Genomic DNA, 22,071 nt, shown 5'->3' with positions numbered 1-22,071 from the left:
GTGCAATACCTGTCCAACTGCTCACTCCTCTTACTTGTCTCTCCGTCTCATGGGACTATCACCTAACCTGTTTATTTGTGCAAATATGCCATGGTGCTACCTGTCTCTTTTCTAATTGATCTAAACATTTCACCTGGTTACTGGCTATAGCATAACTTGATAAATATGTGAAAAAAATATTACCAAATTACCTGGCTTTCTGTCAATTAGGGCTGATTAGTATGACAGTAAATATATAATGTGATGACAAAATGTGCCAACCGGTAGGGATTTTGTTTTAATTCACTAGATCAGGGATAGGCAACGTCGGTCCAGGAGTGCTACTGTCCTGCAGAGTTTAGCTCTAACCCTAATCAAACACTCCTGAACAAGCTAATCAAGGTCTTCAGGATTACTAAGGCTGCAGACAAGTGAGTTTTTTTTTTCAGGGTTGGAGCTGAACTCTGCAGTACATAGACACTCCAGGATCTACCAGAATTACAGATTGGAATTATAAATAATTAAATTATTACAGTTATAACAATTCTCTTAAGAAATAAATATTTTTAGGAAAATTTAATTCCAATAACTATGTAATAATATAATTTTAATTAAAACCACTTAGCCAGTTTGGTTCACTAAAACAGAATCAACACATTAAAGTCATTGTTCTGCATGTTATTAATTCACTAAAATTGTCCACTCAAAGGAGTCATTTGTTTGGTAACAAAAGAGACATTGACATTGATTGACATTGGTTAAAAATAATTTGTCAGAAAATCTGAATAAAAAGCAGTTCTCGGTTTCCAATTCTGATATATACCATAATATTACATTTCTCACACTGTGATACAAGATTCTGTTCACACCGCCCACCCTGCTGTCAAAATGATTGTCAGATGACATTGTCAAAGTGTCGTACCTGTCTGTCTGTAGCGGATGGTGCAAACGAAACCGTCATGCATCAGGTGGATGGTTTTCACAGCACCTGTTGCCTCGTCGTAGGTGAAGGTAACAAGTGTTGAGTCATAGAGGATCTCAGCCAGCCGGGCCACTCGGCTGTATTTGTAGATCACATGCCTGCCTGTGCCCAGGTACAGGCTCTGGAGTAGGCGCCCATCGTGGGCGTAGTCCTGCGTGAAGCTGGAAGTGGGGGAGTCGGGTGGGGTGTAGGTGTTCCTGTAGTAGCCCACAGATAGAAAGGTCTGCAGGCTGTGTCTCACCATGCTGGGGAGGGTGACCGACAGCAGACAGTCCGTCTGATCGTACTCAAACGTATAGCGGCGCTGACTGTGTAACAACAGCTGCACAGACTACGAGAAGAACAAGAACCGTGAACTCATGAAAACATGTCACATTAAACCCCCAAATCAAAATAGCACAAACAAGAATTTTACAAGGAAATTAATTACATATAAATACATTTTTATAAATAAAATGTAAATGGTTAAATTTAATACTGATATAATTTGCCATTATAGTAAAGAGAATGAGATTTTTCCACTATGGTAATGATAACACACCTCAAGACTGTACATCTGTAATAACTCATCAAAACTTTCATCTGTAAAGAGCACATATGCATATTCACAATTCTGTCTCTTGACATTTTCTTTTTCTATATATCGTATTACTATATTGTTGTTGTTATTTACAATTTATCGTCTATTCTCTTTATTATTAGTGTTTTATTACCTTAAATGATATGTTTGTCTGCAGTATGTTTGTACTTTCTGTACTGGAAGCTCCTGACACAAAGTGTAAACACACTTGGCAATAAAGCTCTTTCTGATTCTGATCATTAGGGCACTTGTCATAAAAAAAACATATTAGAATAAAAAAGAAAAAGAAAAAAGAAAACAAAGAAAAAAAAAGAAAAGAAAAAAGGCTTTATTTTCAAATGTAAAATATTAATGTTGAAACAATAACATAAATAAAACAAAAAGAAAATCTCACAACCATAGGGCATCTGCAATATGTTCATTTCTTTTAATAAAAAAATCCTGAAATAAAACAAGTTATGATTTCTTTCATCCCATTTTTGGTTTCAAATACGACTTGGACATGTTCTTGACCGTTTTTATTTTAGATTTACACAGATGTAGTTGCACCTCTCACACATACAGTACACACCTTCTCCAGAAAAGTGTAGCTCCAGATCTTCCCGTTGGCCCAGGTCCGTGTGATGATGCGTCCGTTATCGTAGTCTCTGCGCTCTGTCCAGTTGCCTCTCTGTATGCTGGTGACCAGACCTTCACTTGAGTATGTTACTCGCACTTGACTGTATTTACTGGGAGTCCAGAGCACAGGCCTTCCCTTCTCATCGTACTGAACCCGCAGGGTAAACTTGCGATGGTCATCATATATCTTCCCGACCCGACTCTCCTGACTATAATCTATAGACAACACGTTCCTGTTGTGAGCCTAAGCGAGAGAAGGGGATGAGAAAGAAGGAAAAACTTATGATCTTATTATATCAGAGTACACAGAAACATATGGGCAATAAAATTGGCAGTAAAAGAAGAAAATTTCTTTCTCAGGGGCACAGAGGGAGCAATGCTGTTATGGCCAACTTTATTCAGCAGATACATCAATGAATTGACAACGATTGTGGAACAGTTTGAAGCTCCTGATTTCACAGATGAAGCAGTTTGGCCGTCTCCCACTGAAAGGGGAGACAGCAGAGTCTGGACCTTCAAGAAGATTTTGCTCCCATAAAAAGATAATGTCCTGTAGAGATACCTGTTAGAATTTGGCTGAATTTATTAGAATCAGTAATTGAGTCGGCTGCCCTTTACGGCAGTGAGGTGTGGTGTCCACTAACAAATTAGAAATTAGGCAAATGGGAAAAACATCCAACTGAGACGTTGCATGCAATATTCAGTAAAAAAAAAATCTTACAAGCAAATGGGAACACCGCAAATAACACATGCAGGGTGGAATTAGGCCAATAACATTAATTCAGTGATACCCATATCATTATAAAACACTGCAATGAGAAGAGTTGAGTAAAGAAAACTGACCCCTTGCTGGGCCGGTCCTGAGCCCTACAATTAATTGTACTAACACACACATGCCCCCTACAACCAGAGTCATTTTCTGAGCCTAATTAAAATAAACCTTTTTACAAACACAATCAAAACATGGTTATATCACGTTTGGAAACCCAAATAAAGGTTGTAAAATACAATGCTGTCTAGCTCTAATAATACTGCACTGTGGCAGACTTTTTTGTACTGGCAGCACACTGTGTCTTTGCCTTTCACCATATGAGGGACAGTGAGAAACTGCTATTGTTTCCTTGTGTCTTACTCTTAGATGAACCTACCTTTAGATTGTTTTTCTAATTTGTTATTTTTAATGCTAGCAGCCTCCATAACTGCTTCAGCCAATGTAACTGTTTCACTCTAATTTAAAACAATTAAATATATACCATCTTAGGAAATTAAGAATTATATATAAAGATTGTATTTGAAATTAATTAATTAATTATTTTCTATTTTTGATGCAGCCTTGGTGAAGAAAAAGATAAGTAAGTGTTATTGTACTTCCTATAAAGCACAGCAATACTGAATCTGCAACCAAGAAGTGAAACTGAACAGAAAAAGAGTAAAGATTGGGAAGAATGAAATCGAGAAGAGAAAGATTTTTGGAGTTTATTTGAAAGGGAAGTTGGAACAGTGTCTGAAACGCAGGGTATAAGGCTCTGCGGCCATCTTGGTAACATCCTGGGCAGCTATTAGTAGTCAGGAAAGTACAGTAGATAACTCTTATGAATACTTGAATGGGGAAAGACCAAAAGACAAAACAGTTTTTCAAGCTTAAGTTTCAATAACACATCAAATCACCAACAAAATAAATATCCAATATTTGAATTCTGTCAGAACGTTCCCCCTCCTTTTTAGAAAGAAAACGTGCATATAAAATCAAATAAATAAAGTTTACTTTAATGTAGGGTATCAAAAAAAATAATGCAATTAAAGCTTAAAGCACAATGGTGCTAATTAAAGCTAAGTGTAGCACCACTATTAGAAATATGCAGTGTCAGAGGTAAGATTAGTACTCTTCATTTAGAACGACCTGGGTTCAATTCCAAAAAATGATTTATCTTTTTTTTTTCACTATATAATGAAAGAAATGCAATTATATTGCGGTGGATGATTAAGAGGAGTTGGGATCTAATTTGTTTCCATTTTAGTTAGCGATTTCACCGACTTGACCTCAGTGATGAACGACGCATTTGCTGTGACAGCTTCACTTGAATCTAATCATGCGCTAATGTTAACTTAGCCTAAAAAAACTCGGCTGTTCAAGCACAAAGGGGAACACAAAATAATTACAGCATTTGAAGTCTAAGAGCCATCCTAAATTAACAAAGATTTCTAATTTTACAATCTCATTCTGTAAACACCTCACAAAACAATGTGTGACACACATTGGAAGTTTCGGATGGAAAATGATATTGTATTACATGCTATACCCTGGTCACCCCATCCAGAAAACACATTATTGTTCTCAGTCTGCATTCATATGCTGCGTGTGTGTCTGTGTATTACCCTAAGTCTCCGTTCATATGCTGTGTAATTCCCTTTGGCCTGTTCGCGTCTCTGTCTCCACTCTATCAGGCTGTGAGCTGGTTCCCCGGGCAAAGTGATGTTGCACCTTCCAACTGTGGGATGGACAAGGCCTGCCGATGCCCCCGCCAACAGCCCGGATGACACTGTTGGTTCAGTGCTGAGAGTAAGGTCCATCCCGCTGGCATATGTCACCCACAGAGAGCCGTCATCTCTTACGCCGTACACACTAACAGAGTGAGCTGGACAGAGAGAATCAGATTGAAGAGGACCACATTTATTACATCAAATAATGACAGAATTTCCATTTTTGTGTGAGCTGTCCCTTTAAATTTGGCTGATGTGTTCAAGTACTTTTGGTGGCCTCTGTTTTTGACACTATCATAAAACTAATCAGGAGATTCACACATACACTCTCTCACCTTGTCGAAGTGTGTAGATCGTGTTATCCGCAGAGTGGTTTGTAATTATAATAAAGTTTTCTCTGTTCGAGGCAGTGGCTTCCACTCTGACAGCTTTCTCCATGTTTCCATGGAAACTGCTGACCTCTCCAGTCGGCAAGGTCATGTTGATGAGGTGTCCATCAGAGTTATATCTGCTCATAAACACACTTTCTGTTAGTTTGTGCGTGTGAGAGAGAGATTGAAAGATGTATGAAAGTTTAAATGAGTGTAATGTGCATGTAAGGGAGTTTAAAGGGTTCATATCATGCATTTTCTATATTCTTTTATTCCCCCCAGACGACATCTGAAACACCAGTCAAGGTTTCGTGTGTCATAATTTAGTTTTTGATGACAATTTTCTATTCTCTTCCTGACCCTTACGACAGCAGTAAACAGGCTGTTTTTCGCTGCCCTGCCTTTGAGACCTCTTTGTAGACGCCCTCCTCACATATGAAATGAGCAACAATGCTTTGCTTCACTTACTTTCTGTCGGGTTTCCTTTTGCTTTTGGGTCCAATATAATTAATGCTGCTGAATTCATCAATAATGGAAATTTTTGCAAAGACTGAATTACGTTTTGACAGGATCATAAAACTATCTACTGAAATGTGCTGAACTGTGAAGGTGGAACTGAAATGATCATGGACCTTGTTAAAAATAAATTGTAATCACACTTTCCTGAAGTTATAATGTAAAAGATGTTTTTATTGTTAGTTATACACAAATTGGAACATCAGTATGTCTATTCTGATTCGTCCTTGTTATGTTATGGTGTGCAGGTCAAAAAAATAAAAATAAAAATTAATCAATGTTTCTGATACATGCACTGTATGTTTTTATTTTTTAGTTAAATTTTCTTTGTTTTCTTTACTGTTAATGTTTATGAAAAATAATATTTACAAAGTCACAAGTCACTTATTTCAATTAATTGAAGAAATGTAAAACTTTCATGATATGATCACCTCAAATGCAAATCTAACTAAAGTTTTGAGATGTGCTTTGTCTGATCGTGTCAGTCATAATGCAAAAGTACATAAACAGTTGATTATCTCACTGCTGTGATAGTTCTCCAGCATCCCACCAACCCTGAACTCCACCTCTTCCTCTACTCATTCATTACTAACTTCATTATTAAGTAGTCCAGGGGTTCTTAAGAGCTTTATTCGGGTCTCAAGCTACAGTCCCGTCTTTGACAGCAAGCCAAATCTGTTTACTTTCATTATAAGCAGGGATTAGTGAACTCATGAATGCTGTGTTAAGCACACAGGACACAGTTTTATACAGCATTGGTTTCCTTTGATGGACTTTGGACTGTGTCTGCATTTTAAAAGAAAGTAAAGACTGAACCTACAAACACAGCAGCTTAAACAGCTTATTAACTGCACTAAATGTCTTAATGACAATTACAAAAAGGTTATAGGATAGAAAATATCATTAGCTCAGTATGAAAGTCCTCAAAATGACAGAAAGACAAATGTGTGGGTGTGAGCCACATTTTAAAGGTGAATGTTAAAATCCGCTGCTGCACCACAGAGGAACAGACGACTTGACATTTGAATCTTTGTGGACAAGTCATGTGATCTAATGAGTGGGTGAAATACTTCTGACAAGTTTCATTTCTCTTTCTCTATTTCTAGAGTAGTTTTTAGAAGAAAACGGCTCAAGCCTCTTCATCGTCTCTGCCCCTGATTTATTCATGTCTAATCAATTTCAGTGCCAATTTACTTCATACACTTGTGTCTGGCCAAACGCAATAATGTAAAAGAGTAAAAGCGTTTCATTTGATGAAACTCTTGAGCTTTCAAAGGCCTGCGGTTTAGATCAAGAGACATCAGCCGCCGTGTTCTTCTCTACTCTAAATGTTGAGCCTGCTTGAAATGCTGGCTTCTTCTTCATCTACTTAAACATCTTCGGGACTTCTTCCTTCCTTTCCTTGTTCACTGGGGGGTTGTAATCCACTATTTTCTTTTATCTTCTTTATTTTTCCATCTCCTGTAAAGCTGCTTTGGAACAATGTGTATTGCAAAAGGCGCTGAACAAATAAACCTGAATTCAAAAGGGACTAAATGGATTGACTGTGCAGGCACAAGCATCTAATCCACGTGGGTTATCTCATTAAAACTCTACTGTATTCTTGTTCTAAAACTATATCTGAAGAAAATATGAGGGGAGTAGTTGCTATGCGGTTGCTAGGTTTCTCTTAGTAGGAGAAACAGTGATAGTGATGCTTACCTTAGCGAGCACAACTAATATGGCTATGTGTCAAAAGTTAATGAGCTGCCTACCTAGACACATTTTTGGGCATCATAGGTGCTTTTGAATGTTTGAATCGATCATTCTAATGCCTTCGTCTCACCTCACTGGTTGCCAGAAAACTTGCACCAAGACATTAATGCGTGCATATTGAGCAGCCTCTCACTTTTGCAAATCAAATCAACAGACACAAAAATCACTTTGCTGAAATGTCACTATTCCTCAATGGTGGAATGATCTTTTCAGCTCCCTCCAATTCCTCGACAACTTTCAAAGTCTAAATTAGGGGTCTCAAATTAAAAAAAGACTTGGGGAACACCAGCCATGCAGAGGGCCAGTTGAAAGTGTTTTTAAAACCATATGTTTTCAGTTAAGAGATTCTTCTTTCCCCTCATATTAAGCATAGCTCTGCATGGTTCGCTGACTAATGTCGACTGAGATTGTATTCTTGCATTTTGCTGTTTATAGATCTGTCAGATACAATAGGTCGTCCATTAAAAGACCAAAAACATCACAAGCTGGCTTTGAAAAACATAAACAATAATCATAATAATAATAATAATAATAAAAAAACAAGTATTCTCACAGTGCCTCTCCCTTTTATCTCAATTGTAGCTTGGACTTTTCGAAGCAATTCTGAAAAGGGCAGTACTTCTCATGGCACCATTACTGCTGAATCATTTGTGCTGTCTTCCTCATTTCAGATAGTGGCTAAATGAACAACTGCAAGAAATAAAATGCCTTCAAAAATGAAAATTCCCCAAAACAAAGTTTAGATAAGCTGCCAGGTTTTGAGACAGCCTATCTGATCTGAATAATAATAATAATAATAATAAAAAACACTTTTTATCTCAAGTCATTACTGCATTCATAGCAGATCTAAGAATTTTCCCTGTACCAGAGGCGCTTGTTGACGTGTTTACAACACCTACGTTGGCGCATATTCTGCTTTGAGGTTTGTTTCTGAAATATTCAGTACTTATTTCTTCTGGATGGAGGGAACTGATCAAAGTCAACACACCATTTCCACTAATTCCTTCAGTGTTGTGTGCAGAACAGATTGTTGCAACATAATTTAAAGAAGCTTCCTCACTGTTGCTGAATAAGCTACAGGCTTACAGAGCTGCAAATAACAAACAAACAGATTAATACAAATTCTAACACTCTACAGTAAAATTCAATTAATCAACATTAGTTAATACATTTTGTTAGCAGTATCACGAACTATGAAAATTATATTTTTACTCCTTTTATTAATTTAGGATTATATTAATTTCAATGTATACTACTAGGCCACATTTTAACATTTCAGTAATATTATGTACTATTCTTTATTGTATTTGTTTAAATTTTATGCTTCGTTTCATTCTGCTGTTTTGTCTTTGTTGTAAAGTGCTTTGAAAAAGCAAATTTTAAAAAGACTGTACAAAATAAAATAATAACACATATTTACTATATTTAAATAAATAAAAAACAACATACTGTAAATTACTAAATGCTGTTCAAATTAGTTTATTTTTAGTTCATTCATTAAAGGTGCTGTAGGGAACTTTTGTAAAAAAATATTTTTTACATATTTGTTAAACCTGTCATTATGTCCTGACAGTAGAATATGAGACAGATAATCTGTGAAAAAATCAAGCTCCTCTGGCTCCTCCCAGTGGTCCTATTGCCATTTGCAGAAAGTCATGCGCTCCCGGTAAAAAACAACCAATCAGAGCTGCGGTCCGTAACTTTGTTTGTGTTCAAAATGTAGAAAAATGAACATAATAAGCGAGTACACCATGAATCCATTTTCCAAACCGTGTTTTTAGCTTGTCCTGAATCACTAGGGTGCACCTATAATAAGTGTTTATATTCTGACTATTTTAGATTGCTTCGGGTGTACCGCGGCGGAGTAACCCAGTACCGTTGTGATTCTTCATAGACATAAACAGAGAGAAGTAGCTCCGGCTACAATGTTCTTCCGCAAGACGCAAGCAGTTCTTTTTAGTAACCGCTAGAGCATCAAAAGTTCCCTACTGCAGCTTTAACTAATGTTAATGAATACCAATTGTAAATTGTTTCCGACCCCAAAATACAGCCCCAAAATTATATTCTTCATCATTAGTTTATGCGATTTAATTATTATTAACATAAATAAACAACATTTTTACTGCATTTATTCTTCTAGTTTAATGTTATTTTTTACATACATCATACCAACACATTATAACACAATATAACATAATACACTTAAATAAATTAGTAATAACCTGGATTAATAAATGCTGTTAAAATTAACACTTAATTTTAGCTCTAGATATCTAACGGACGGAATTGTGGGTGGGGGGAGTGCATGAACAGCTCTCTCTCCACCTTCAATACCATTACTTTGGTGCCCTTGAGCAAGGCATCGAACCCCCAACTGCTCCCCGGGCGCCGCAGCATAAATGGCTGCCCACTGCTCCGGGTGTGTGCTCACAGTGTGTGTGTGTGTGTGTTCACTGCTCTGTGTGTGTGCATTTCGGATGGGTTAAATGCAGAGCACAAATTCTGAGTATGGGTCACCATACTTGGCTGAATGTCACTTCACTTAATGAATTAACTACCGTAATGTTAATGTTTAAAGTGTTACCAGCCCTAAAAATGATGCTTTCTGCTACAGCTGTTTAGAGTTGTGCTTTTGGCTATTATTAGGCTTTACAGGACATTAATTAAACAAAACTATGATTTTCCCGCGAACCACAAGACATCAGTGTAATAACAGAGTATGCACTAGCATGCACCAGCAGGGGGCAGTGTCTCACAGCAGACCAAACACAGGGAGCCAGCATGTGATCTGCCTCAACACTACACCACGAGCTGCATGAGAACGTGTATATGTGTGTGTAAACACAGTGTGTGAAAGGTCACAGAGTTGATCAAACAAAAAGGAGAGAAAGAGCGAGAGGAAAAGAAGCTCCTGACATTTTCACACTAAATTAGAACTTGCAGCTCAGTCTCACAAATCCCATACAAACAGTTTACACACACACACACACTCACAGGTACCCGGGCTCATAGTGAAATCAGAAGATACAGAGTTCTTTTCTTTATTGGATAGATTAAGGCTAAGCGATTTTCATTGCAGCAGAAAAACATGCAGCTTGAGAAATCGAACTACTGCACTCTTTGCCTGTATTAGATTGTTTTCCTTTTGATAAATTCAGATTAAGTGTGATTAGATTAGACGCAGGTAAAGTTTAATCTATGCTGGGTGGGAATATTGTTTTATATACAGTAGAGACTTGCTAGTATTCCTGCTAATAAAATAGCTTTAGAACACCAAAGCGTGCAAGTGAGGCTGTGTGGCAGTCGAAATACAGGTCCTTCTCAAAAAATCAGCATATTGTGATAAAAGTTCATTATTTTCCATAATGTAATGATCAAAATTAAACTTTCATATACCTTAGATTGATTGCACAACAACTGAAATATTTCAGGTCTTTTATTGTTTCAATACTGATGATTTTGGCATACAGCTCATGAAAACCCAAAATTCCTATCTCAAAAAATTAGCATATCATGAAAAAGTTCTCTAAACGAGCTATTAACCTAATCATCTGAATCAACTAATTAACTCTAAACACCTGCAAAAGATTCCTGAGGCTTTTAAAAATTCCCAGCCTGTTTCATTACTCAAAACCGCAATCATGGGTAAGACTGCCAACCTGACTGCTGTCCAGAAGGCCTTCATTGACACACTCAAGCGAGAGGGTAAGACACAGAAAGAAATTTCTGAACCAATAGGCTGTTCCCAGAGTGCTGTATCAAGGCACCTCAGTGGGAAGTCTGTGGGAAGGAAAAAGTGTGGCAAAAAACGCTGCACAACGAGAAGAAGTGACCGGACCCTGAGGAAGATTGTGGAGAAGGCCCGAATCCAGGCCTTGGGGGACCTGTGGAAGCAGTGGACTGAGTCTGGAGTAGAAACATCCAGAGCCACCATGCACAGGCGTGTGCAGGAAATGTGCTACAGAAAAGCAGCACTGGACTGTTGCTCAGTGATTTTGCATGTCATTCGGAAATCAAGGTGCCAGAGTCTGGAGGAAGACTGGGGAGAAGGAAATGCCAAAATGCCTGAAGTCCAGTGTCAAGTACCCACAGTCAGTGATGGTCTGGGGTGCCATGTCAGCTGCTGGTGTTGGTCCACTGTGTTTTATCAAGGGCAGGGTCAATGCAGCTAGCTATCAGGAGATTTTGTAGCACTTCATGCTTCCATCTGCTGAAAAGCTTTATGGAGATGATTTCGTTTTTCAGCATGACCTGGCATCTGCTCACAGTGCCAAAACCACTGGTAAATGGTTTACTGACCATGGTATTACTGTGCTCAATTGGCCTGCCAACTTTCCTGACCTGAACCCCATAGAGAATCTGTGGGATATTGTGAAGAGAAAGTTGAGAGACGCAAGACCCAACCCTCTGGATGAGCTTAAGGCCGCTATCGAAGCATCCTGGGCCTCCATAACACCTCAGCAGTGCCACAGGCTGATTGCCTCCATGCCACGCCGCATTGAAGCAGTCATTTCTGCAAAAGGATTCCCGACCAAGTAGTGAGTGCATAACTGAACATAATTATGTGAAGGTTGACTTTTTTTGTATTAAAAACACTTTTCTTTTATTGGTCGGATGAAATATGCTAATTTTTTTTATATAGGAATTTTGGGTTTTCATGAGCTGTATGCCAAAATCATCAGTATTAAAACAATAAAAGACCCGAAATATTTCAGTTGGTGTGCAATGAATCTAAAATATATGAAAGTTTAATTTTTATCATTACATTATGGAAAATAATGAACTTTTATCACAATATTCTAATTTTTTGAGAAGGACCTGTATACTCTAAAGGAAGCAACAACGGGATATATGACTGAACTGAAGACAGATCACGCTATTATGCACACCTAAAAATCAAGCAATGCATTGTACGCCCTGATGAGCAAGAATTAGACAAAGGGAGAGTAAAAGAAGGGCATCACTTACTCGTAGACAGTAGTCCAGCCGTTCTCGTTGCTGATGGTGGCGAGCAGGCCCGTGTTGCCGTAGTAACTGAGCTGCGCGAGGTCGTGTGCGAGAGCCGAGATGCGCTTCAGCATTCCAGCGTTGCTGATGGTCAGCCAGTAAACCTGGCCGCCTGGGGCTACGAGCCACAGGGGCACGCCATTAGCATCCCGCCGCAACTGCGCTATCGTGCCCTCCCTGTTTGCTATGCTGCTCAGGTGGCCCTCGGGGGTGTATGTGAAGTTAAGCAGGTAGTCCCCCGTCACCAGGCTGCGGGTGAACAGATGAGTACCGTTTGGACTGAACAGATAAAGCTCTTGGTCTGCAACCGAGGTGAGCTCGAACAGTCCCTCGGGAGTGAGCTGAGGATGGTTAGCCGTGAGCCGGCGTATCCGCACGTTCCCGAGGTCAGCGATGTAGAGGGAGCCATTAGGAGAAACTGCCAGAGAAGAGGGAGACTTCAGCTTGGCATCACGAGCATAACCTCCATCACCTAGGGATGAATTCATGGAGAGAATGAGAAAGAGATGTGGAGTCTAGTTCATTAGGCATTCAGTGTTAGATTTAACGATTAACCCTCACAGACCCACTGCAGTAAAATCGCAACACTGATCTACAGTAATTAAATAATAAAGATTTTTCAGTAATTAAACCAGTCTATAACAGCAGCTCAGACTCTTAAATGTGTTATAGCAACCCGTTTGGCAGGAAGATATTTACAAATTGAATCTCTCAGCATGCTAAAGCCACACAACATAGCTGTCCACTGACACACTGCTAACTGGTCTGGATCAGATGCAGCAAAAAAGTTATTTGCACAAAATTGCAGTAGACCTTTAATATGCTGCAGTATCTAGTCAATAGTATGTATATATATATATATATATAAACAGACAGAAGTCTGTTACGCTCTTCCATTTAATTGATAAAAAAAAACTGTATGTGAAACATTATGACAATTAAACAGGACAGCCATTTATCCAGTTTTCACTGTCATATGATCCCTCAGAAATTATTCAAATTCAAACTGAGTGTGATACACTGCTCAAAGAATCGTGAAAATTCTAATGTTTACTTGACAAATAAAAATAACACTTTCCATCAATAAAAAAATCACAATTATGAACAGTAGTGTATATTGTCTCAAAAGGGAAATATGTCTTGGACACATGGTGCAGTACACATATACTAAACATTTTGTCATTCCTCTTTATATCCGTCAAGTAAACATGTTGAACACACACATGAAGACAAAGACTAAGATAACGAAGACGATAAGCAGTCCACATACAGTAAATCCAAGCAGGAGAAGGCTAGAGACACACATAATATTACCAATACCCGGCAAACAGGAACTGAACAGACAGGAACTGAAATACACAGACCAAACTAATATAATTAACAAGACACACCTGAACCTAATGAAGAACTCACATCAGAAACCATGACAACTAACTAGACAGAGAAAATGGTGCAAACAAAGTCCAAACAATATGATGTTGTGACAATATCATTACAGTATATAAGTAGTATACTAAATAATATACAGAGGGAGAGACAATTGAGTAAATCATGGATAAACTATTCCTAATTATTTTCAACATAGGCAAATAAAACATTAGCGAGTGTAAGATGATGCTCTCAGATGAACACACTCAAGTTTCAGCTATCTAGCTTACTGGAAAGGCTTTTACAGAAGTCAATGCAACTGCACTGTAGGCTTGTATGCTTTTGGAGGTAATTCTTCCGGGATTATGAAATTTTAGAGTCCGTCAGAAGATTGCTCCTAAATTAACATTTCTGAATTTCAGCCTCCTATCTACTTTTATTACTCGATTCGGAAACAACAGACAAAACTACTTTCAAATATTCAAATAAGCCAATTTGTATACTTTATTATAACAGTCGAGAAATTTTGCAACCTTTAAGCACTTTTTCAAAACTCACCCAATGCAAAAAAACAAAAACAAAAAAAAAAACATTCGAAATTCCTAATTTTTATAACCTGTGGCTTATCAAAGTATTTTTAACATGGAAAAATAACACATTATAAACATGAATAACTCTCTCTGAGGACCAATCAGGAAAATCACGGCATTTAGCACTTTGGTGTATGTTTATCTCACCTGAGAAACACTCGCAGTTGGGGTCAATCTTACAATCACATTCACTGGTTGCCCCCGCGATTATGACCATTTCTCCATTCGTGGACACCTCTTGGACTCGGCTGTGCTTCCGGTCATCAGTTTCTGCAATGTATAGAGCCCCCTGGTGGCTGACAGCGATAGCTTTCGCTCCCTCCAGCACAGAACGCACCGCTGTTTTCCCCAGAAGGACCGGTTCAATACTGGCCATCGGGCAATGGATGGGTCGTCCAGCAACCACACGCACCTGCTGGGACTCGCTCACCTGGAGCACAAGGTTATTATCGAGAACGTAGAGAGAGTTATCCAGCGGACTCACTGCCAGGTCTGTGGGCCACTCTAAACGCACCTGTGGATACACAAATGTATATTATTAACTGCTATGAATCTGAAAAGTGTGATTTTCTTCATGACCGATTTCACAGCCGCTCTCATCTGCTCAGTCATGGACTATTCAGATGTACTCTCTACATCTGACATGAAGTACAGAGACTATTTTGTCATCCTTTTGACTAATATTATACCAATTTACATGTAACATCAGTAAATGGGACTGTTTTACATTATAACTACAGAGGAGAGATGAAACGGAGAGGAATGTGAAAGTACCAAGCAAGTGAAGAAGAGGAATAACTCGATATCATAATGTGACTTGTATTGTGTAGACATGTTTGGGATTTACAAAGTCTGAGAGTGAGCAGAAAAATATTCTCTGCAAACTGTTTCTCACACCGGTCATCTGGAGGTGGAAATGCCAAAACTACTTTTCACCCTTGGAGGTAGAAAAACCTCTTTTACCAACAAAACAATAACTATTCTACACTATGAGAGCCAAAAGATGCACCCTACATGCAATGATCCATTTAAAAACATTAGTTTGCTGCTTTGAGTCTTTTGTTTTGAACTCTAGTGATACATAATGTGAAGCTGCTTTTGCACTGATGCCAGACATATTTGTTATGAATATACACCAATATATATATAAAAATTCTACATATTACACAATATATATATATGTATGTATGAAGTATGAAGTCACATGAATGACTATGAATAAATTTATTTTTGCTTAAAACAAAAATTAGAATTAAAAAATGTAGTCACTCTCAGTAAGTCTATGGTCTACTGTCATTAAAATAACCATGTAGAATGCAGGCTAATCAAATGACACAGACGCAGGGAGCAGCACTGTTTGATTCTGGAGAAAAAATACCCCCTTGGCTTTCTACACCCATCATATAAACCATTTCCAGTTAAATTTCCTGCAAAAATAACTACACTGTGATATATAACATTACCAAGATAATATTTTAGTCATACCACCCAGCCCTAATGCGCAGCCAGGTAAAAAAAAAAAAAAAAAAAACCCATCTTGGTTCTGTGTGTGTGTGTCTGCAGCTGCCCGACAGCCGGACAGTATTGAGTGTGAAGTGTGTCATATCCCAGACATACTGGGAATTATGCAGATTTCAGTGCTTCTTTTACCCAGTGGCCTCCGGCACCTCATTTCCCCTTCTCTCTCTCTCCATCTCTCTCTCTATCTCTCCTCACTGTCTGATTCTTATTCACACACAACACACCCCACCGAATGAACTGTGAAGAAGTGCAGTGCGCGAGTGTGTGTGTGTGTGTAGTTGGGAGTGAGAGAGAGCGAGAACGAGAGTGAGAGAGAATGAAAGGGAAATCAAGGGACAGTCTGCCAAAAATTGATGCAATTCAGAAGCGGGAAGAATTGTGTCTGACTTTGAAGGGAGAGCGGTCCTGCAGATTTAATGAGGACACACGGAGTTAAACTGCAGGGGGAGAACGAGACAGAATAAGAAAGTAAAATAGATTTTTAAGATCACTTTATGAGAAAGACGTGAAATTGCCTTATGTTTGAGAAAAGCTTTACGATTTTAGTGTTCGAAATGGACAGAACAGAAAAGGCAGAAACCTCAAAGGAGAGAAAGACAAAGAGAGAGGGAGAGAGATAAAAGAAAAAAGAGGATGTTGCTGCAAGCTGTATAATGTAACTCTGTAGCACCAGAGAAACCTTCGGTATCAGCACTTTCTCACTCTTGAGGTGAACAGTGAAAACTGTGTGTGTGTGTGCGCGTGTGAATCGTGTGGAGCTGAAGGAAAAGGTTGAAAGAAAGAGCGAAAGGGTTAGTCAAGACTCTCGCAGAGTGGGGTGTTTATGTAGGGTTTGTGAGAGTGTATCAACGAGAGAGTGTGTGACTGCCTTTAAGAAATTAACGTATTTTCTGGACTATAAGTCACACTTTTTTTCATAGTTTGGCTGGTCCTGCGACTTATAGTCAGGTGCAACTTATTTATCAAAATTAATTTGACATGAACAAAGAGAAAACATTACTATCTACAGCGCGCTCTATGCTGCTCAGTGCTCCTGTAGCCTTCACTGAGCAGCATATAGCGCCCTCTCGTAGCTGTAGACAGTAATGTTTTCTCTTGGTTCTTGGTTCTAAATGAATGCGACTTACAGTCCAGTGCGATTTATATATGTTTTTTTCCTCATCATGGCGTATTTTTGGACTGATGCGACTTATACTCCGGTTGGGACTTATAGTCCGAAAAATACGGAAAATGGTACAGTAGGCCATATCAAAAAAATATCTTATGTGCACACAAATTATGTGTAAATTTGAGTGTTTAAATGTACAGGGCTGGGTAAAAATATCTATTTTCCAATGAATCTCAAACTTAATTTGGACAGTCATGATACTGATTCTTCAAAGCAACAATATCTACCTCTTTTTTTTTGTTTGCAGTGTCAAATCTTCGATGCCATGGCAAGAGAAATCATGTCTTACTTGACTTGTGAACATGAATATATAAACACTATCTAAATAACTGCAAGAAAGTGTTTTTCTAATGAGTTGTCCTTGTGGCACAACGACAGACATCCAAAATGAACAGTGTAGCTGGTTCACAAACAATCAACAAAATATAGTGTGATCAGTATTAATCTGATAAAGAAATAAATCTTACTAACAGGTTTTTTTTTTGTTCAGTCAAAAACATAAAGTGTAGCCCTAATCATACACACACAAAAAAAATATCCTTATGGCAAAATATACCCAAAAGTATTTAAATCTAGTCGACAGCTTGTGAATCAAAAGTAAATCGGGAAATCTGCAATGATGCCCATTTTTAGAAATCTATGGTGAACATGAAAAATTGGCCCTATTTATTTTTCTCCCTGGAGAAGTACAGTATATATTTGAAATATTTTATTCTGCTTCATACATCTACTACAAAATCATCTTGAGACCAGCAGATTAAAAGTAATTGCACAAATATCTAAGTAAAATGAAGTTAGTTCTGAGAAAAGGTCAAGTATTACTTGTTTGCGGACATTCATACGTTTTATTTGGTTTATTCTAAGTTCTTTTTGGAGCCTCCATATGTAAATGTGTGTGTGTGTTTTGTTCACCTGGCTGATGTCCATTCGAGAGTCGCAGCTGATTGGCTGGGAGGACGTGAGTCCGTTTGACCCAATGATGGTTGTTATCACTCCTTTGTCATCAATCTTACGGATCGTTGATCCATCAACAAAGTAAATGAACCCATGCTTGTCCACTGCGATACCTGCAGGACAACAGGATACACACACAGTCATTTCATCTCTTTCAGTTTAAATGTGCTTTATTGGTGGAACAAATAACTTTACATTTGCATTGCCAATGCAATCGCAGCTTAACCACAGATGATGAGGAACGGTGCAATGAAGAAAGATGCATTTCACTGAATCAGGCAGTATATTCCTCTGTGTGATCATTCTGTTCACGGCATCTTAAATATATGCAAATTAACTTATATATGCAGATTTATGCGAAATGACATCAGATATGCAAAAAATCTGGGATTTCTTTTCATTGTTCATCCAATTTCTCTCTTTCATTTGTCTTGTTCTATTCAAATGCTTGCAAATCACCTTGAGCTGTGCAAGGCAACTAAGTTTTACATTTAAATTGAGCAGTGCACAAACATACATTGTTACAGTATTTAACAATTAAAACTGATCTTTAGCACAAAAACACCTCCAGACCACTAACATCAGGAAATAAATCGCCACTCTCATTGCTGTCAAAGACTTTATTGTTTTTTTATTGTTATTGTTTCTTTAAAGACGTCTGTCTTTCAAAGCATACGGTTTGTAAGGAGCAAACTCCGCTCTGAATGGAACAGTAACTCCATCTAATTTTTATTTAGAATAAGTTCGACAGTATTTCACAGTAAACTGTTTGGCATGTTAAAACTCAGGCATTTAAAATAATAATTAAAAAAAAATTATTTATCAATTGTTATCCAGTTTTGAGTCTTAAAATTTGGCAGTCGGATCAAATAATGGGTCAAGAAACAAGCTAATATTAATTCTGGCTAATCTGTCACACTGGAAACTGAAGATCAAATTGAGTGTATTGCATTGTTCTGATACAGTATTCTGTACAGTGTCCTCAGGTTGTATACTGCAAATTTTGGCAAATCCAGATATTTTATGCATACAACAAATGTGCACAGTATACAGTACATATTGTCCAAAATATAAGAGTAGTAAAGTAGTAGTGTATACTATTTTGAACACTTCCACACAAATAAGCACGGAGGTGCCTTTTTTGTTTTTGTATGTATGTCGCTTACTGATATTTTTGTCCTCCAGAGGGATTTCACTCTGAAGTGGGAACAGGCTTATGTAACCATCTTACTCTCTCACACACACACACACACATCAGAGTTTGTAATGGCAAATAGCACTGTGTGTGAATGTGTGTGTTTGCGGCTTTCCTTTCCCTTCTCTAGTTTGCTCTCTTTATTCTTGCTCTCTCCCTCTAATGAGAATCACAGAGATAAGCAGACATATTGGTCTGTTCTCACCATTCTGATTTACTCTGGGAGAGATTGAGTCACACACATACACATATACACATACACATACACATATGCATGCAGTCACAGATGATTTCAATGGCTCTTTGGATTCACAATTTATATAATACTAACAGGAACCACATATTTTTGGAGACAGTATATGGCAAGAAAATCTGCACGCAGAGTGCATCTCAACACAGCACTAGTAAATGACAGCTCACACATGTCAGTATGGATAGTGGTAACAGCACCTTCTCCATATGGATAAACTGCCTATAATAGCTGACACGGAGTAGTACTTCACTAGTTGCATCGGCTGTTTCTTTCCCAACCCACTGTAAAAACTGATGAATATATGCAGTTGCTCCCTTGAGGAGCTTATTTCTACCTGTCATGACCCTTAAAATTACTTAAACTAATGTAGTCGGGCTGACACAATCATATTTAAACAATATTTTGACTCATATGTTGGAGCAAGCACCATATGAATCATTTATGTTCACCTCAAAAACTACCAAAAATCAGTGCACTAATTTTAAATTGTTTTACTAATTTGGTCAAATCCAAATGAATCATGAAGCATTTCCATATACATCTGGCAAGCTTTCAAAAGAGATTGATTAAGTGATATAAACCAGTTTCATTGCTACATAAGGGAGTCCTGGCCAGTTGTCACAAGTGCTATCATATACTGTAAAAATCAAAACAGAGGGAAGGCTTGGAACACACATAACATCGACGAGACCCGAAAAACAATTAACAGAAAGAGAGCAACTTAATTACACAAGCAGACTAGACTAATCAATGACAATGACACACACCTTATGTAATGGAATAACAATTAATGGAAATGGTGTAAAAGGAAAACAAAGTCAAAATTGAATGATATGGTGACAGATTACCGCCCTCCCGGAAGGCATGACCTCGCACCATAGAGAGAAAGATGAGATGGCAAGGAGGATGAGGAGATGGGGAAGGGATGGCAAAAGGTAGGCACACCGGCAGAAAGATGCAGGAAGAGGTTCAGGAGGAGGACGGACAACAGGGAGGAGGATAACAAACAAAATGCAGGGAGGTGCAGGTGACGGAGATGACCAGGGAAGAGCCTTGAGCAAGAGAGGGTAGGTGGAGACCCAGGTCACAGCCAGGACTGCACTCCATGACGGCGTCACTGAAGGGAAGAGCCAAGGTATGATGGGAACACAAACCACCATGGGATCGACTGGAGGTGACAATGGCACTGGAGGTGAAAACAGATAAGCCCCTTTCACACTGCACATTTGACCTGGCAAATTACCAAAACATTGCCAGGTCGCCTTCTGTGTGAAAGCAAACACCTCCCGGGATTGATTCTGGCATTGAACTCGGGTTCAGGACCTAGCAACATTGACGGGTTCAATCCCAGGATGAGCGCTGTGTGAACAAAAGCCAGATCCAATGGCGTGTCGTAGTGATGACGCACGTTATCCCGCCACTCTTTTACCGGTTGTTTTGAAGGAAGATCAACGTTCGCGTCAAAAAAATATGTGCAAACTGTAATGAAGCAGAGATCAGTTAGTGCCTAACGTTTTCGACTCGTACATTACATGTCACGCCCTGATGTCACGTGTCGTTACGGGATCTTTATGGGTTGTGTGTGAAAGCACGCACATATGCCGGGTAATCACTGGCAGTGTGAAAGTGCAAAATCTAGCGACCCAGGAACAACTGATGGAACACTTTACCCGTGTATTTGCCGGAATCGCAGTGTGAAAGGGGCTATGGACAGACAGAGAGTGGAGGAGGTGGAGCGATGCAGAGGATCCAGGGGGGCACGATGGAGCTGTAGCAATGATTGCTCGAGATGTAGGTGGGGATCTAGAGGTCAGAGGGTGAGCTGGAGCTGGAGAAACAGAGGAAGGAGGTGGAGCTTGAGGGACGGCAGAGCAGGCTGTAGCCATAGGGATGGAAGGCTGGAGAGCAGCGGACGACCCGCAAGTCTGCAGAGGAGGCATGGTGAAGTCCGACCCAGGTGGAGGCGACTGACTGAGGGAGCCCGGCAAGGCTGAATGGCCAATGGTTCACTCCGGAATAGATGGTTGGATGCTGGCTGGGCACTGGGCTAGAAGTGAGGTTCTGTCATCATCAGATGGTCCGACGATCAGAGATGATCCACAGGATACCAGCACCCACTTCAAGTAGTCAGTGAAGCTCCCTTGAGGTCCCTCCTCGGACAACTGCTCCTTGGTGGCGGTTTTCAAGCCAGCGTGTAGAAATGAGCATAAGCAGTTGTCCAGGTAGTGGGATGTGCTAGAAACAGATCCTCCACATGTTACTCAAGGGAGCGAGTTCCCTGGCATAAAGGCATAATAGTAAAACAGACAGATTGTCCGTGGTGGGGAAAAAGTGAATCCAAAAAAGGGAAGGCTTGCAAGACACGTAACATTGCCAGGACAAGACAACATTTAACAGAAAGAGAGCAACTTACTGTAAATACTCAAGCATATATTAGACTCACTGATGACACATACCTGAACGGTATAACACAATTAACTCAAAGAACAGAAATGGCGCAAAAGGGAAACAAAGTCCAAACTGAATGATACTATGACAGGCATACAGCCCTTTAAATGCTGAACATCCATTCAGACCTGTGTGCAGCAAACAATACAGATCATGTTGTGCTGTAAACCAGACACAAATACATGTGAAGACAAACACTCATACACACTACCATTGTTTCTGAAATTCTATCTGCCTCAATAAGCCTGTTTACAAATGCATCTTGTTATGGGTGCTAATTACAAG

The 22,071-nt window shown here is 39.0% G+C and overlaps 1 protein-coding gene across 2 annotated transcripts in view; it reads right to left on the bottom strand.

Annotated features, from left to right (window-relative positions):
• The window catches only part of LOC113091314 (teneurin-1-like), a 139,527-nt gene that overhangs the window by 5,720 nt on the left and 111,736 nt on the right, over window positions 1-22,071 (bottom strand). For both annotated transcript variants that reach the window (XM_026256747.1, XM_026256748.1), the window contains exons 23-29: window positions 17,849-18,003; window positions 14,395-14,761; window positions 12,251-12,761; window positions 4,976-5,148; window positions 4,536-4,795; window positions 2,113-2,403; window positions 902-1,292 (exon numbers count right to left, since the gene is read on the bottom strand). In XM_026256747.1, the coding sequence (XP_026112532.1) occupies window positions 902-1,292; window positions 2,113-2,403; window positions 4,536-4,795; window positions 4,976-5,148; window positions 12,251-12,761; window positions 14,395-14,761; window positions 17,849-18,003 (2,148 nt within the window). The remainder of the gene's footprint in view (window positions 1-901; window positions 1,293-2,112; window positions 2,404-4,535; window positions 4,796-4,975; window positions 5,149-12,250; window positions 12,762-14,394; window positions 14,762-17,848; window positions 18,004-22,071) is intronic.

Source organism: Carassius auratus, unplaced genomic scaffold (assembly GCF_003368295.1).
Source record: "Carassius auratus strain Wakin unplaced genomic scaffold, ASM336829v1 scaf_tig00214183_4049273_7079891, whole genome shotgun sequence".
Lineage (NCBI taxonomy): Eukaryota > Metazoa > Chordata > Actinopteri > Cypriniformes > Cyprinidae > Carassius > Carassius auratus.
The sequence above is the reverse complement of the archived record's forward strand: the minus strand, read 5'-3'. Positions and strand labels throughout refer to the sequence as shown.